Genomic DNA, 15,442 nt, shown 5'->3' on the forward strand with positions numbered 1-15,442 from the left:
CCACTTCTGTATTTATCACAAACTCCTGGTTTTGGCTTACAAATACTGATGTAAAATATTGACGTGTGAACGTGGCCTAAGGAGTGCTCTGTTGATTTTTTTTTTCCTATTTTTCCTTTCTTAGTAATCAAGTGTCTATGTGTAATGAGTGCAGTAATATATTCAACGCTCACCATCTTCTGCCGTTTTCCGCAGCGCTCCAGTCCATTCCGGAACCACATGACCACATTTGTAATGTGTCAGAACACACAGCGTCTTCTGTGTGGACAGGCAGTTACTTTCTCACTGAAAATCTGAGACTCAGATTGAGGCTCTCCAGCCTCCTCTCCATCCTCATTCTGAGTAAATGTAAAAAGCGACCTCCACTCCACTCAGCAGACATTGGGATTCAACAAGATGCAACTGCGGGCAAGTGATGTCCGAACGAATTGTAGTGCCGCTGGAAATGGCAGAAGACGGCGACTGGTGAGTTTATTATTGCAGTCATTAGGCCTCATAAATATGTCTATTATTTCAAGATGAAACATGCACCCAGTAATGTCTATAGTGATATTCACATGTCTGTGTCTTTCTTGCAGACCTGTATCTTAAATAAAAAGTCTTGCGAACGTCAATTTTTCAGATCAAAATTACCCTTGCAAGTCTATGGGTCTGTGAAAATCATGGATAAGCACACAGGTGGCATCATTGTGCAATCCCTATCCTGACCATGATTACCATTGTCATGGATGGGAGAAGTGCTGTAATTGATGGTTTTTTTGTTTGTTTGTTTTTTTAAGTGATGGGAAAAGTCGAAACTCTAAAGTAAGTCAGATTAAAAACAATGGTGAAACACTGACTTCTTTTTTTTTTTTTTACATACCTGAAGTATCACTGACATCTGAATGAGGCTAAACTTTGTTGATATCCTAGTCTTAGTATTTACAGCCGAAGGATCTCATTAACTTATTAAAAATGAACTTTTCCTCAAATATTTAAAAGCATTATCGCGATAAAATGACTGAGGTCAGTGCAAACACTTTATTCACTCTACAAAATTACCTAGGTAGATGAGGTGCTCACTGCTACCAGTATTTGCAGCAGCTTGCACAGATTAAATTCACAATCAGAGCTCCAAACATAGCAAATCTCCAAAATGCATGTAGTACATTGGTGAAGCGCTCAATATTATTCTTTCTGCATGCACTTAGGGCCTACCGGAGCGAACAACCAGGTTAGCGGCTTACAAAAAGGGGTTCTTTTCCCTGTCGAGCCCAGCATAGCTCCCGCCATTGCAAGTCTATATCTTATAAACAACCGTGCCCCTACAAAAATCCCTCCCAACATGTTTCTTTCTTTTCCAATAATTTTTATTGAACATTTAAATACAAATAAGAAAGGAGGGGGGAAGGGGGAAAAAGGGGGGGGGGAAGGGTAATAACAAGGAGAGGACCACAAGGTCCGAACAGGCTCTATATAGTGTCTACATTAAACATATAATCATATAGTCATACAATCATACAAACGTAATCAGATGGTTTGAAATTGGTTTGATGCACATTAATAAACTAGTTCAGTGTGTTGGATAAGTTTCCAGCCACTTTGCCCATTTCTTGGCATATTTGTTGAAATAATCATGGGTAATAGCAAACCTATACTCCTATGTTTTGTGTAAATTTATTTTATTTATCACGTCAGAGAAGATAGGAGGATCTGGACTTTTCCAGTGGTAGGCAATTTCATTTTTGATGACCAGAAATATATGGATTATAATAGCTCTCATAGAGGGATTTATATTTTCTATTCCTAGGGACAGGAGTGCTCATGGAGTCTCTTCAGGGGAGTGTTTTTGCCAGAGGGCAATGGATCTAGCAGAGCCAAATATAGCGAACAAAATACGGAGTACAGCCGGGCGTGCAGTGTCATCATGAACCCAACGTATGCATAAGAGAAGTGTGCAGAGTGCTCCGCTCCTTGACAAAAATTGGGATTTTGGGGCATGCTCAGCATTGTAAAGGTACCCCCACCCATAGTATTAATCCAATCACACAGCAGAGTGACAAAAGGAAATATTTTCTTTAAAATAAAAAAATGTTTGTGTGGGGGGCATTAATAGTAAAAAAAAAAAAAAAAATAACCCATTATCAGTGTAATTGAACCAACTCAAAGAATAAATTTCTCAAGTACCAAATGCAAAAGCAACCCCCCCCCCCAAAAAAAATGGCAGAATTCCTAGTTTGCTTTTTTTATCCATTTCCTGATAATAAAAACTTTATAATACTGTATAAGCACCCAAAACTGATTCCATTAAAATTAAACTTGATTTTACAAAACACCGTGGTCTCAATTCATTAAGACTGGTGCTTTGTACACCATTATTAATAAAGGATAGAATCTACAGCGCTGGACTTCAGTTAAAAATTCATCATTTATTGGAAATTCTTTTTTTTTTTTTTTTTTTTTCTCGCCATTCATTATATTCTTATGATATTTTTTCATTAGTTTTTATATTTTTTTCTGTTTTTCCGACAAGTCTTTGTTTACATTGTTTTATTTACTAATGGTAAAAGGGTTAATGTATATTTCAGCTCCACATTAGGCTGAGTGTTTTGCAAGAGTTAACTGGTAGGGATACTCCCTATTTTCATTAATTCTTTCATCCAACACCTGTGATTTACCAGTCTTTGTATTATTTGTAGTCGTCAGTATTGGTCTAGTGTGAACCATGAGTAAGACCTTCTAGGTCGAAACGCGTTGGTTGGAGACCACCAGAGACCCCATCTGCCTGTATGTCCTTATTCATACTTTTTTCTGTCCGATTTTAAGAATTTCCAATAAATGATGAATTTTTAACTGAAGTCCAGCGCTGGAGATTCTATCCTTTATTTTGCTTCAGTCAACGCCCCTGATCAAGGTGACTCCGTGCGCAGGAGGATTATGGATCGTAACTGAGACTGGTGAGCTGACCTCCCCTTATTTTCCCTATCCTTCTACTACTATTATTAATAAAGGGAGCACGGGCTGGTTGGAAGCAGATCACAAATGCTACAGGTGTCGGAAAATGGCGACATAAGTAAAAGTTTTACTTTTTTTTAATATCTCATGATTAGGGCACGTTTGGAAATGAAAATATATTAGAAGTAAGTTTTTTATAATCGTATAACATCTAAGAAAATAGTGTGAGTTGTGAAGTCCTGAGTGACTTTTCTCCATTTCATCCTGTTTCCAACCTTAAGTCAAAAATAAAACCTAAATCAAGGCTTTGTATCCAGGTTTTTAGGAGAACTAGAACCTTTCCCCAAGTGACTTGTTCTCTTGATCCTGCTTGACCTCTCAGAAATTCTAGAAAAGTTTATGAATCCCCTGCTCTTGACTACTGAGCATGCCCAGATAAGATGATAGATTCTCCACTGAATTGGTTTTAGACCTGCTTAGTAGAAAAAATGTGTCACAGATTATTGCACCATACCAATACAGTCCATATATCGGTACCTCTGCTCCCTACAGAACCACATGGGTGTATAATAGACAAAAGGAGCTCACAAAAAAGACATGTTACTTATACACAATTATTTCTTATTGACTTATTCCAATAGCCTACTGCCCTTTTGACCATAGGGCAACATAGACAGATGCATATCTAGATGTGAGGTAGCCATGCAGAAAATCCCACGCAATGGTGATCTTAGCAATTTACTCTCTCAGCAAGCAAGTGGGTACACAAAAATTTATCAGTAGTCATAAAAAGGGGGGATAGACCAAAGTATATAATCACATCAATGGTACTTTGGCCTTTCCCAGCTGCAGTTTAGCAGAAAAATGTGTCATAGACTATTGCACATTACCAATACAGTCCCATATATCAGCACTTCTGCTCCCTACAGAACCACATGGCCACACACAGCACTGACTTTGGCCAGGGGGAACATTGAAGCCCTCAAGCCTGGATCCACTGATGAACCCTTGCACTTCTAAGGGGTAAACACGTTGGGAATGAGAGGGAATCTAATGGCGGATAAGTACCACAATTATGTGGAACCTTCCTTTTTTCACTTTGGAGTTATTGATGTGATTACATATCTTGACTGCCCATCTCCTCGAACATAAAGCATGAACTACTAGGTATTTCTCTTTTCACCAGACCTTGCATTGGTCTGTAATTGTTTATGTATGTGTTTCTGAGTATTTTTCAGTGTGTAGTATGTTGAGGGTGCACTAGGGTCTGTAGGGCTACCGACATTCAGCGGGGGCGCCATCACGTCTACAACCAGGGTGCCAACCTCCGCTGGCAGGTAGGGGGATTTTGCAGGGCTTCTCTAGGGAGAGATTAGTCCTTGATAAGTTATTGTACTTTATTTGGCACTCACTTTTTTGCACCTTTTTTTTTATTTTTTGTTCTTTTAAATATACTACTAAAGATTAATTCTTAGAGGTTTATTTTTTTTCTTTTTGGTGTGCAATCCATCTTTTCTATAAAGAGTCCTCGGGGGCTTGAAGAAGGGTTGTAACGTGGGTCTGCCAGCACCTCCACATGGTTCCCCCTCCTCCTACCATGTGGAGATGCCTGCTTACTCAAAGCCCCGACATAGTTCTTGGTGTGCTCCTGCTTCCTGGTCTGTGTGCGCACAGCAGTTCCCAGCGGTGCACCTAGTGCAGGCACTTCCCTGCTTTTAAAGGGGCAGCGTGCATACATGGTGAAAAGCCGTCAGCTGGGAGGCATTTAGTTAATGTAGACATTTGCTAGATGTCTCCCAGCCAATAGCTGGGAGGCATCTTATATAAAAGGCACCCTCCCCAATAGGAAGGTGCCTGAGCTATCCCTATAGTTACTGTTAGGTGATTTGGTGTGTAGAACGTATGTTGCTAGGTCCCCATCCCTTGTCTGTTAAGCTATTTCCTTATGCTGTCTCCCTTTTAGGCTAGTATAGGCTCTTTGTTTCATGTGACCGCATCCGCAGTATCTGCAACCCGTGGGAGCATCTGCGGCACCTGAACCATAACCTGAAACCTGTGTGTCTGAACTTCTCCCAAGTGGAGGTCCTGTCTTTAAAGTGTGAACCTGCCATGGACTCTCTATCCAAGTTAAGTATCTAACCCTTGGAGTCAGCTGCTACTGCCGGATGCTGCCTTGGAGTGGTACCTAGCAGCTACCTGCTGCACAAGCCTGACCTCAGCACTAGAGGCTCCAGTGAACACCAAGGTAGCTGCTTAGTCACGCCCCTCTGAGGTAAGTCTCAGTCTGAGGTAAGGTCTGTGACACAGTGGGTGCATGAACCACCTGTGCCACCATTGGGCGTAACACAGACTACATCACAGTTGAATGTGCAGGGAAACAAAGGGCCCAAAGTCCCCTCTTTTGCAGCTTTGGAAGCCTGAAGTTATTAAGTTCATAATGACGGAACATATGAATAGCTAGTCTTTTTTACATTGCTGTGCATATGTTCATTCTTTTTGGAGTGGTTTTTTTGTTGTTGTTGAAATTGCACTTTTTCAGGGTGTGTCCAGCTAGAATCCAACTTAGAAAGATGTCATGCACATACCCTTAGGAAGCCAACCTTATCTTTTAAAGGGACTTTATCAGTACAGAATTACTTTTCAAACCAAGTACTACAGGCGCTTGGTGCATGCAACATGGTGTGGTCAAACGTTTAAAGGGCTTATTCAGGACTTTCTCTTTTTTCTTTTTTTTTCTTTATTTGGGCCAAAGAATTTACAGGCAAGTAGTCTTTTCTTCCTGGCGCAGATCTCTGCTGGCTCGCAGTGGTCACAGACTGCTCCTGATGGCAATTCTGTGGTGATATTCTGTGGACATAGCAGCTGCTTCTCCTCCATTCTGCTCTGTTGATGGGGCGTGACTGCTGACGTCATGCTGATTGATAGCCAGCTCCTTGTAGTTACAGTTGAAACTAGAAGTATACATACACTATATAAAAATACACACATGCAAGTTTTTCTCAATATCTGCCAAGAAATCAGAATAAACCTTTCCCATTTTAGGTCAATTATGATTACCATAATCTATTTATATAATTGCCTTGTAATGTTTGCATTTTCTGTTCTGTCCAGATGTCACTGTATCCCAGAATGCCAAGCGGAGGAAGTTCACCGACTGCCATATTGGGTGTCTCAATATGGAAACTGCTGCTGGTACCAACCTATTGCGCGGTACCACCAGAGGAACACCGTCGCACCACACAGACACACAAACACACACACGCACACACTCTATATGCCGTACGCACCGCTCACTCTCACACTCTCACAGCCTCTTGTGAACTGCTCCTGCGTGAATTCCGTGCAGGCGCAGTGAATCATTCGGCTGATCCCGACGGCAGATGCGTGTCATGTCTACAGGCAGAGCTGTGGTATGTTCTGTATACGGTCAGACACAGGGGTGAGAGAGACAGAGCATGGGGGGGGAGACAGCTCAAACGGGACAGCACATGAGGGGAGAGCACAGGAAGGAGAGAGACAGCAGACAAGGGGGAGAGCACATGGAGTAGACAGGTCCAAGAAGAGAGCACAGATGGGAGAAGTCAGCACATGGGGAAAGAGAGAGTGGATAGGTGGGTGAGCACATGGGGGGAGAGATTCTCAATGCTGCAAAGCCTGCCCCCATCGTGACATTACCGCCCTCCCGATGAGATAGCATCGGGCCTCCATCTCGTTGCCAAATGCCAGAATAATGAGAGAATGTTTTAAGGCATTTTTATTACTTACTGCAAAGTCAAAAGTTTACATACATTTCATTAGTATTTGGTACCATTACCCTTAAACTGAATGACTTGGGTCAAACGTTTGGGATGTCCTTCCACAAGCTTCTCACAATAGTTGGTCGGAGTTTGCACCGAATCATCTGTACAAAACTGGTGTAAGTGATCCAGGTTCGTAGGTCGCCTTGCTTGCACCGGCCTTTTCAGCTTTGCCCATAAATTTTCAATAGGACTGAGATCAGGCCTTTTGTGTTGGTCACTCCAAAACATGATTAAGACCCACAGGTCGAAACGCGTTGATTATTAGCGGCATTGAGCCAGTGTGAGTATTGTGCTGGACATTATCTAAGTGGAATTTTAACCATTGTTTGCATTAAAAGTTAAATTTTATCTTTTGATTATTCGCTGGACGTTACTCTTCATTACTGACTCCAAAACATTGACTTTGTTGTCCTTAACTCCCTTTTTTACCATTTTAGCGGTATGCTTCTGGTCATTGTCAGTTTGGAAGACCCTTTTCCGCCCAAGCTTTAACTTCCTGGCTGATGTCTTGAGATATTGCTTGAGTATTGCCACATAATCTTCTCTTCTCCTGATGCAATCCATTTTGTGAAGTGCACCAGTCCCTCCATCAGCAAAACAGTCCCACAACATGATGCTGCCACCCCCATGTTTCACAGTTGAATGGTGTTCTTAGGCTTTGCCCTTTTTCCTCCAAACATAAATGGGTCGCCCTCTCAGGGCTGTGGGGTACTCGGTACCAGGCCGGTGTCGGCGGGATGTGTCACAGCAGCGGTGACCCGGTCCGTGTCCCTGGGCGCCCAATTAACAGGGGAAGATTGTATGGTGGAATGTAGTTAATGAAATAGTTCGTGACGCCACCTGTGGTGTTCGGCAAGTGAGATGTTAAGCTGACGCTGCGTACAGATCCTCTGGGACTGCTGGTGTTTTGCAGCCAAGATGGTGAAGCTCCCCACAAGTGAAGCTGTAGCCCCAGGGCAGTGTAGATGTAGTGGTAGAGGAGAGGCACAAGCGGTGTAGTAGCTGGTACCCAGATGTAGCAGTGCTGGGTGTGTTGGCGCAAGAATCAATGGAGGACACCAGGGCTTGTAGTTCCAAAGCTTTACTCACAGTCTGTAGTACACACAGGTGCCTGCCTCCGTTCTGTGTCCTCCGGGTCACAGACTCAATCAACCTCCAGGCCAGATGGAATGCTCCCTTCCAATGCTCCACCAACATGTACCTTTCTGAATGTCTCCTCTTTTATAGCGCCTTTAAGTGTGAAGTACTCCCAGTACTGAGTTACACTGGAGTGCCTCCAGACAGATGTTCCCAAGAACTCTACTTGTACGGCAGACAGCTGTAGCCTGCTTCGGGGACTCCTTACTCCTGAGTCCCAGCTCACTATCCAAGTTGCTGTTGTGCCCCCAAGTCTTAGATGGGAGTAGTGCATTTACAGCCCACTACTCCACCGGTGTCTGCTGCAGGACCATAAGCATCCATACAACCTCGGGGATCGGGCCCCGGCCTTGCGCTTAGAACTTCTAGACAGGGTTCTCCTCTAACCCACGTCCTCTGTTCCCTTTTACTTCTTCATTCCGTACTAATCTCTCCTTCTCATGGAAGATCAGGTTTCAGTTCAATGTCTTTCTCCTTCTTTCATTTCCCGTGCCAGCAGACCCAGGTCACTGAGGTCTGCTGCAGCACCTCCTTCCTCCATCCCTCTCCCAGGGATCTTCTTTCCTCACTCCTCTCTGAGTGACTCCCCGACTCACACTGACTTATAATCCTAACCCTTCTCGCTCTTTTATGTATTCTAACTCCACCCGCCTCCCAGCACGTTTCGTGTTCCAAGCAGGGAGCCACCAAAGGTGCTCTGCTACACTCCAAGCAGGGAGCCACAATGTGGCTTTGCTGAACTACTGTGTTGTGTGGGATGCAGATGTTGGAGCGTGGTCAGGAGTCTCCACTTACCTGGATGGTGAGGAGGTGCAGTACCTCTGTGGCCACTGAGCCTCAGGGGCGCCACATAAAGACAGTCATTATACACAAAAAGTTAAATTTTAGTTTCATCAGACCACAGGACATGTGTCCAAAAATTAAGGTCTTTGTTCTCTCACATGCATATGTGTCTTTTTATATAGTGTACTAGCTGAAGAGCCCAGCATTGCCTGGGCATTGTAACCAACTGTGGTTAGTTACAACAAATTATAATGATTATATTGCACATAAAAACCGTGCATCTAATCCTATCCTGTGTGATACTGTCTGCTGAGCCATGTCTCTAATACTATTCTGTGTGTTACTGTGTGCTGAGCCGTGTATCTAATACTATTCTGTGTGATACTGTGTGCTGAGCTGCGTATCTAATCCTACCCTGTGTGACACTGACTGCTGAGCCATGTGTCTTATCCTCTCCTGTGTGATACTGACTGCTGAGCTGTGTATCTAATCCTATCCTGTGTGATACTGGGCTCCCCCTGCAGTCTGTGTCAGAGGGTGGTCTGTGTTGGCATGGTAATAAATTGTGTTATTTCCAGCTTTACAGAAGGACGATAACACCATAGAAATGATAAGAATAATAGGCCTCAGTTACCACAACTGTCTACAAAGAAAACTGTTGCTGATAGCAACCAATCACAGGTCATTTTTCATCTTTTAAACAGCTCTGGGACAGAGTGGCGAGTTTTGAGTGGCAACTTTTGTGTTTCAACTTTTATGTAGCGAGGTTGGTGTATGTGTGGTGAAATGTGTGGAGGGTTATATATGTGTTGAAGCACGTGGTAGCGTGTGACGAATTTTGTGTGTGAAAAAAATGGTTAAAACTAAAAGAGAGCGCAATAGGGTCTTACCCAAGTATAAATAGATATAAATCAAGATGTTATACTCACCTTGTGTAGGAGAGTTTCAGACACAAAGGAACAAAGGTCAGCCTGCTGCACATCCAAATGGCCACTCCGTGACCATAAATCATCAGATTTAGGGAAAAGAATTTTTGGATTAAACGTGCGCTGCTAGACAAATGACTCCTTCCAGATTGCGTACTTTAAACTTTTAATTCCCAACGCGTTTCGAAGTTAACACTTCTTCCTCAGGGGATGATATGTACATAGGGGCAAAATTGTTTGGTGAATTGGAACGCGCGGGGTTAAAATTTCGCCTCACAACATAGCCTATGACGCTCTCGGGGTCCAGACGTGTGACTGTGCAAAATTTTGTGGCTGTAGCTACGACGGTGCAGATGCCAATCCTGGACACACACACACACACACACACACACACACACACACTGAGCTTTATATATTAGATGTAAACTTCTGGTTTCAACTGTAACTTCAGGGAGCTGGCTATCAATAAGCATGACGTCGGCACTCATTCCCCGCTGACAGAGCAGAAGAGAAAGGAATTGAATCGCTGACAGGAGTGGTCTGAGACTGCCCTTAGCTGGGCAGAACAGACCGGTAGAAAGCAACTACTTGCCTGTTGCTTCTAACACCCATGAGAAAAAAAATCTTAATCCCAGGCAATCCCTTAAGCGCACCTTCCCACTTACTTGTTTTTTCTCTATTTCCCCCCAACACCAAGAGTGCGCCAAGTGGCTGTACCTTGCCAGCTCAGAATGAACTTCAAACTGAGTCCCTCTAATGTAGCCTTGAAAATGGGTCCAAATGTGTAGTATGGACAAGTGGTCCGAGCAGTTCTGCCTAATTTGGGTGGCACAAACAAAAGAACAATGTTGGCCGATGCAACTGGGCTCATGTTGGTGGTGCAGGGACAGAAACAGGATTTTACTAGGCGTTTAACAGATAGACAAATATACCACTTCTCTTTCTCTATTCATTCTCCAAACCGATCTGAACGCGTCATTGAGTTTTTACAAGCAGGCTCATTAATAACCCCCTCAGACAAGCTTTCAATTAGGTTTCGTGTAATCAATGGGTCTTTGATGATTTTCTCATTTGATTACTGTATACAGAGAGGTGAGCCCCAATTACTGACCTAAAGTCTGATACCCGCAATGAGACGAAATTTTAATGCTAAATAAACTTGCCCATCATGACAAAAGATTAATAAAAAAACAAAGAGTGAGCTAAACGAAATAATCAAGCATGTTTAACCATGTAATTAACTTGTAACCATTTCCCAATTTATAATCCAGAGTGATTAATACATCTCTTATGACCGTTTCAAACAAAAAGGTTATTTTCGAAGATGATGCATTTTTTTTTTTATTTTTGTTAACCAAAACAGTAAACGAGAAAAAAATGAAGCTGGCACAGGAAAAAACAAATACAATAAACTGTGTAAATGCAACAGACAAATTTTTGAAAATATATAACAAATCTTTGCCATAAAATGCACAAATGGATGCGTCCTCTCGTTGTGCCTCATTCGGAGAACTTTCAAGTGAAATGTACGACTATCTCTCTCACAGATCAAACACATGCCAATCAGAGTCTATGGGGTTGTGACCGTCCTCTTTCTTCTGAATCAAATTCGCAAATGTAAATCAATAGGTCATTGAAAAAAAATAAAAACAGACATGGATGGATGGTAAGATTGGACAAATGGACCAAAAATGACAATTTAGCACACCCATAATAAATAAAAGGGAAAAAAAATGCCCCAATACCGTGCACGAAGCGGTTAGCAAAGTATGATTAAGGAACGGTTTAGTCAGAAACTTGTAGGAAATCTGTCACCCATTTTTTGTGATATGATGTAAAGATATCATTCAATTTAGTGTCACATAAGAATTATAGCAGTACTTTTGATACCCCCTGACTCCCCACCTTTGAAGCATAAATATCGTTTTTAGCTCTCCTGCAGTGTATGTAAATCACCGCAGTTCGGTCCGATGTTGTGGGCTTATTCTCCTTCTCTCCCCCCCCCTCCTCTGCTTGCTGCAGGTATTGTGATCTGTGAAAATCACAGATCCCGTAGAGTTGCCACGCGTGTGCATTGAAATGTACACGCGTGTACACCTTGAGTACTGCAGAAATTCTTTTGTAACCTTGGCCAGATCTGTGCCTTGCCACAGTTCTGTCTCTGAGCTCCTTGGCCAGTTCTTTGACCTCATGATTCTCATTTGGTCTGACATGCACTGTGAGCTGTGAGGTCTTATATTGACAGGTGTGTGTGCCTTTACAAATCAAGTCCTATCAGTTTAATTAAACATAGCTGGACTCCAATGAAGGAGTAGAACCATCTCAAGGAGGATCACAAGGAAATGGACAGCATGTGACTTAAATATGAGTGTCTGAGAAAAGGGTCTGAATACTTATCACCATGTGATATCTGTTATTCTTTTTTAATAAATTTACAAAAATTTCTATACTTCTGGGTTTTTTTTTTTCAGTCAAGATGAGGTGCAGAGTGTACATTAATGAGGAAAAAAATGAACTTTTGTGAATTTACCATATGGCTGCTTTGAAACAGAGTGAAAAATTTAAAGGAGTCTGAATACTTTCCGTAACCACTGTAAATAACATTCGTCAGTGCCAGCATATAGTAACATCCTTTTTGAAAGCTAATTGCTAAATAATATTCCTCGCCTATAGCTGAAATAGCTAATATTTATCTAGCAATTGGAACAAAACCTGCTGAGCTATGGAAACATCACTATTTACCAGTAATTTCCCTGACATGCTGTTGGCGTGTCTCATAAAGTTGATATAAAAAATTAAAAAAATTCTATTGGTTAAATAAATAGTGTATCTGTTACACTTCTGTTACACTTCGGATGCCGGAAGCGAGAGTGGACCCACTGGACCGTGACGCCGAACCCTCCCCGAGAGAGCGCACCAAGTGGACCGACCCCTATACAGGGACCGTTAGGGAACAGACTCGAGGAGTTCAAGCGCCACGGCAGCCAGGACCAGGGGTCGGCTCAAGAGGGTGAGCGATGAAGAGGAGTGGTGGGAGATCCGAGGAGGAGACGGTGGGACGGCGGAACCAGCAGGAGGCAGGAGTGGAAGCAAAACTAAAAAGGAGAGAGGAAACCGAGGGTTAAACAGATGGCAGGAGCAGGAGACAAAGCGATAACACTATGGCACAGCAGGAAGCACAAATACCTGGTGGAGGGCTCTGATAGGTCGGGAGGAGGTCCGAGCAGGTCACGCCGACAGGCGGCTATAGGCGCACGATCTAACCCTCCGGCACGTGCGCAGAGGTACCATGCGCACGGCCGAGGGAAGTGGAGGAGGGCGTCGGGAGGCCAGCTGCCGGAAAGCGCGCAGAGCGGGGGCGCGCGTCAAGGCAGAGACTGACGAGGAAGCCGGACCAGGAGCGGGGGCGGTGAGCACAGCCAGGGAGCGGTGCTAACAGTACCCCCTCTCTTACCCTCCCCTCCACTGCGTCTGGCTAAAAACTTCTTAAGAATGGGCGGAGCATTGATGTTCTCTTGCGGCTCCCAAGATCTCTCCTCGGGACCGAAACCCTTCCAATCGATTAGGAAAAAGGTTTTACCCCTAACTTTTTTCGAGGCCAAAATGTCCCTTACCTCAAAGATATCATCGGAAGAGACAGGTAGAGGAGAAAGGTTAGGAGCTGGGTGGAACCGATTCAAGACAACCGGCTTAAGGAGAGAGACGTGGAAGGAGTTGGGGATCCGAAGCGAGACGGGTAACTCCAGTTTGTAAGATACGTTGTTAATGCGTTTGAGAATCTTGAAAGGTCCAATGTAGCGAGGTCCCAGTTTGTAAGAAGGGAGCTTTAGCCTAATGTACTTGGCCGAAAGCCAAACTTGTTGACCCGGGAGGTAGATCGGAGAGTCCAAGCGTCTCTTGTCAGCGTGTCTCTTCATGCGCTCCCCAGACTTCCTGAGAGCCTTCTTAGTCTCGGACCAGATCTTAGAGACCTCCAGGGTCAGAGAATCTGCTGCAGGCACATCAGAGGTGGTGGAAATAGGTAGAGGGATACCAGGATGCATCCCAAACACCACGAAGAATGGAGACTTGGCCGAAGAGTCGCTGGGGTGATTATTGTAGGAGAACTCTGCCCAGGGAAGGAGATGGACCCAGTTATCCTGATGAGCGTTGGTGAACTGCCGTAAATATGTCGCTAGTACCTGATTAATGCGTTCCACTTGGCCATTGGACTGGGGATGGTACGCGGAGGAAAAGTCCAACCTTACCTTCAGAAGCTCACATAAGGCTCTCCAGAATCGCGAGGTGAATTGTACGCCTCGATCAGACACAATATGCTTCGGAAAGCCATGAAGGCGACAGAGATGTGCTGGATAAAAATCTTCGCCAACTCTGGGGCAGAGGGCAAGGCTGGAAGAGGAGTGAAATGGGCCATCTTGGAGAAGCGGTCGACAGTTACCAGGATAGTTGTATATCCGGAAGTGTCAGGCAGGTCCGTAATGAAATCCAAAGCGATATGTTGCCAAGGGACCGAGGGAATCAGCAGTGGAAGCAGAAGACCGGAGGGTGGTCGCCTGGGAACCTTGACTTTGGCACAAGAGGAACAGGATGCCGTGAAGTCAGACACATCTTTGTGGAGAGAGGGCCACCAATAAAAACGAGCGATGAGCTCCATCGTCTTTTTGACTCCGACATGTCTGAAAATATTAGAGGAATGTCCCCACTGCAGTACCTTTTCTCTGTCTGCCTCGGGCACGTAGGTCTTGCCTGGGGGAGGAGTAATCAGTCTCACCGGGGCCACTGTGATGATCTTGGCTGGATCGATGATGTGAGTCGGATCCTCCACCAAATCAGGAGACTGCAGAGACCGGGACAATGCATCCGCCTTGAAGTTCTTTGGCCCGGGTCGGAAATGCAGCTCGAAATCGAACCGAGCGAAGAAGAGAGACCATCTGGCTTGTTGAGGATTAAGTCTCTGGGCCGACTGGAGATACATCAGGTTCTTGTGATCGGTAAAGATGGTAAACGGGTGGACCGACCCCTCAAGAAGGTAGCGCCATTCCTCCAATGCCAATTTTATGGCCAGCAGTTCGTGATCCCCGATGGAGTAGTTACACTCTGCTGGAGAGAAGGCTTTCGAAAAGAACCCGCAGGTAACCAGTCGGCCGGACGGGGATCTCTGAGAAAGCACTGCACCTGCTCCGATGGAAGAGGCATCCACCTCCAGAATGAAATGGCTTGGTAGCCTCGGGTCGGTGTAAAACAGGTGCCGTTGCAAAGGCTTGTTTCAGACAGGAGAAGGCCTCTTCAGCCTCCGGAGACCAGGACGAGGAGTTGACGTCCTTGCGAGTGAGACTGGAGATGGGTTTGATGACGGATGAAAAATGTGGCACAAATTGGCGATAATAGTTGGCGAAGCCGAGGAACCTTTGAATCGCCTTGACTCCCACCGGCCGGGGCCATTGAAGAATTGCCAACAACTTTCCAGGATCCATCTCCAGACCAGAATCAGAAACAATGTAGCCCAAAAAGGGTAAGGAAGACTGCTCAAAGAGACACTTCTCCAGCTTCGCGTAGAGGCGATTCTCCCGTAGGCGTTGTAGAACCAGACGAACGCTCCTCCTGTGAGATGCCAGATCCGGGGAGAAAATAAGGATGTCGTCCAGACACCACCACGCAGGAGTACAATAGGTCTCGGAAGATATCGTTGACGAATTCCTGGAACACCGCGGGAGCGTTGCAGAGACCGAAGGGCATAACCAGATATTCGTAATGCCCGTCCCGGGTGTTGAAGGCGGTCTTCCATTCGTCACCTGGACGGATGCGGACGAGATTGTAGGCTCCGCGTAAATCCAACTTCGAGAAGATGCGGGCTCCACGCAG

The 15,442-nt window shown here is 44.6% G+C and overlaps 1 protein-coding gene across 2 annotated transcripts in view; it reads left to right on the forward strand.

The window, feature by feature from the left end:
• Positions 1-261: 261 nt before the first annotated feature.
• BTRC (beta-transducin repeat containing E3 ubiquitin protein ligase) overlaps positions 262-15,442 on the forward strand; it is a 314,397-nt gene continuing 299,216 nt past the window's right edge. The window contains exon 1 of one of the 2 annotated variants that reach the window (XM_073555795.1): positions 262-465. In XM_073555795.1, the coding sequence (XP_073411896.1) occupies positions 397-465 (69 nt within the window). In that variant the 5' untranslated portion in view covers positions 262-396. The remainder of the gene's footprint in view (positions 466-15,442) is intronic. The other variant, XM_073555794.1, reaches the window with a different exon arrangement.

This window comes from Dendrobates tinctorius, unplaced genomic scaffold, assembly GCF_039654945.1.
Source record: "Dendrobates tinctorius isolate UK_male_01 unplaced genomic scaffold, ASM3965494v1 ptg000230l, whole genome shotgun sequence".
NCBI classification, from domain to species: domain Eukaryota; kingdom Metazoa; phylum Chordata; class Amphibia; order Anura; family Dendrobatidae; genus Dendrobates; species Dendrobates tinctorius.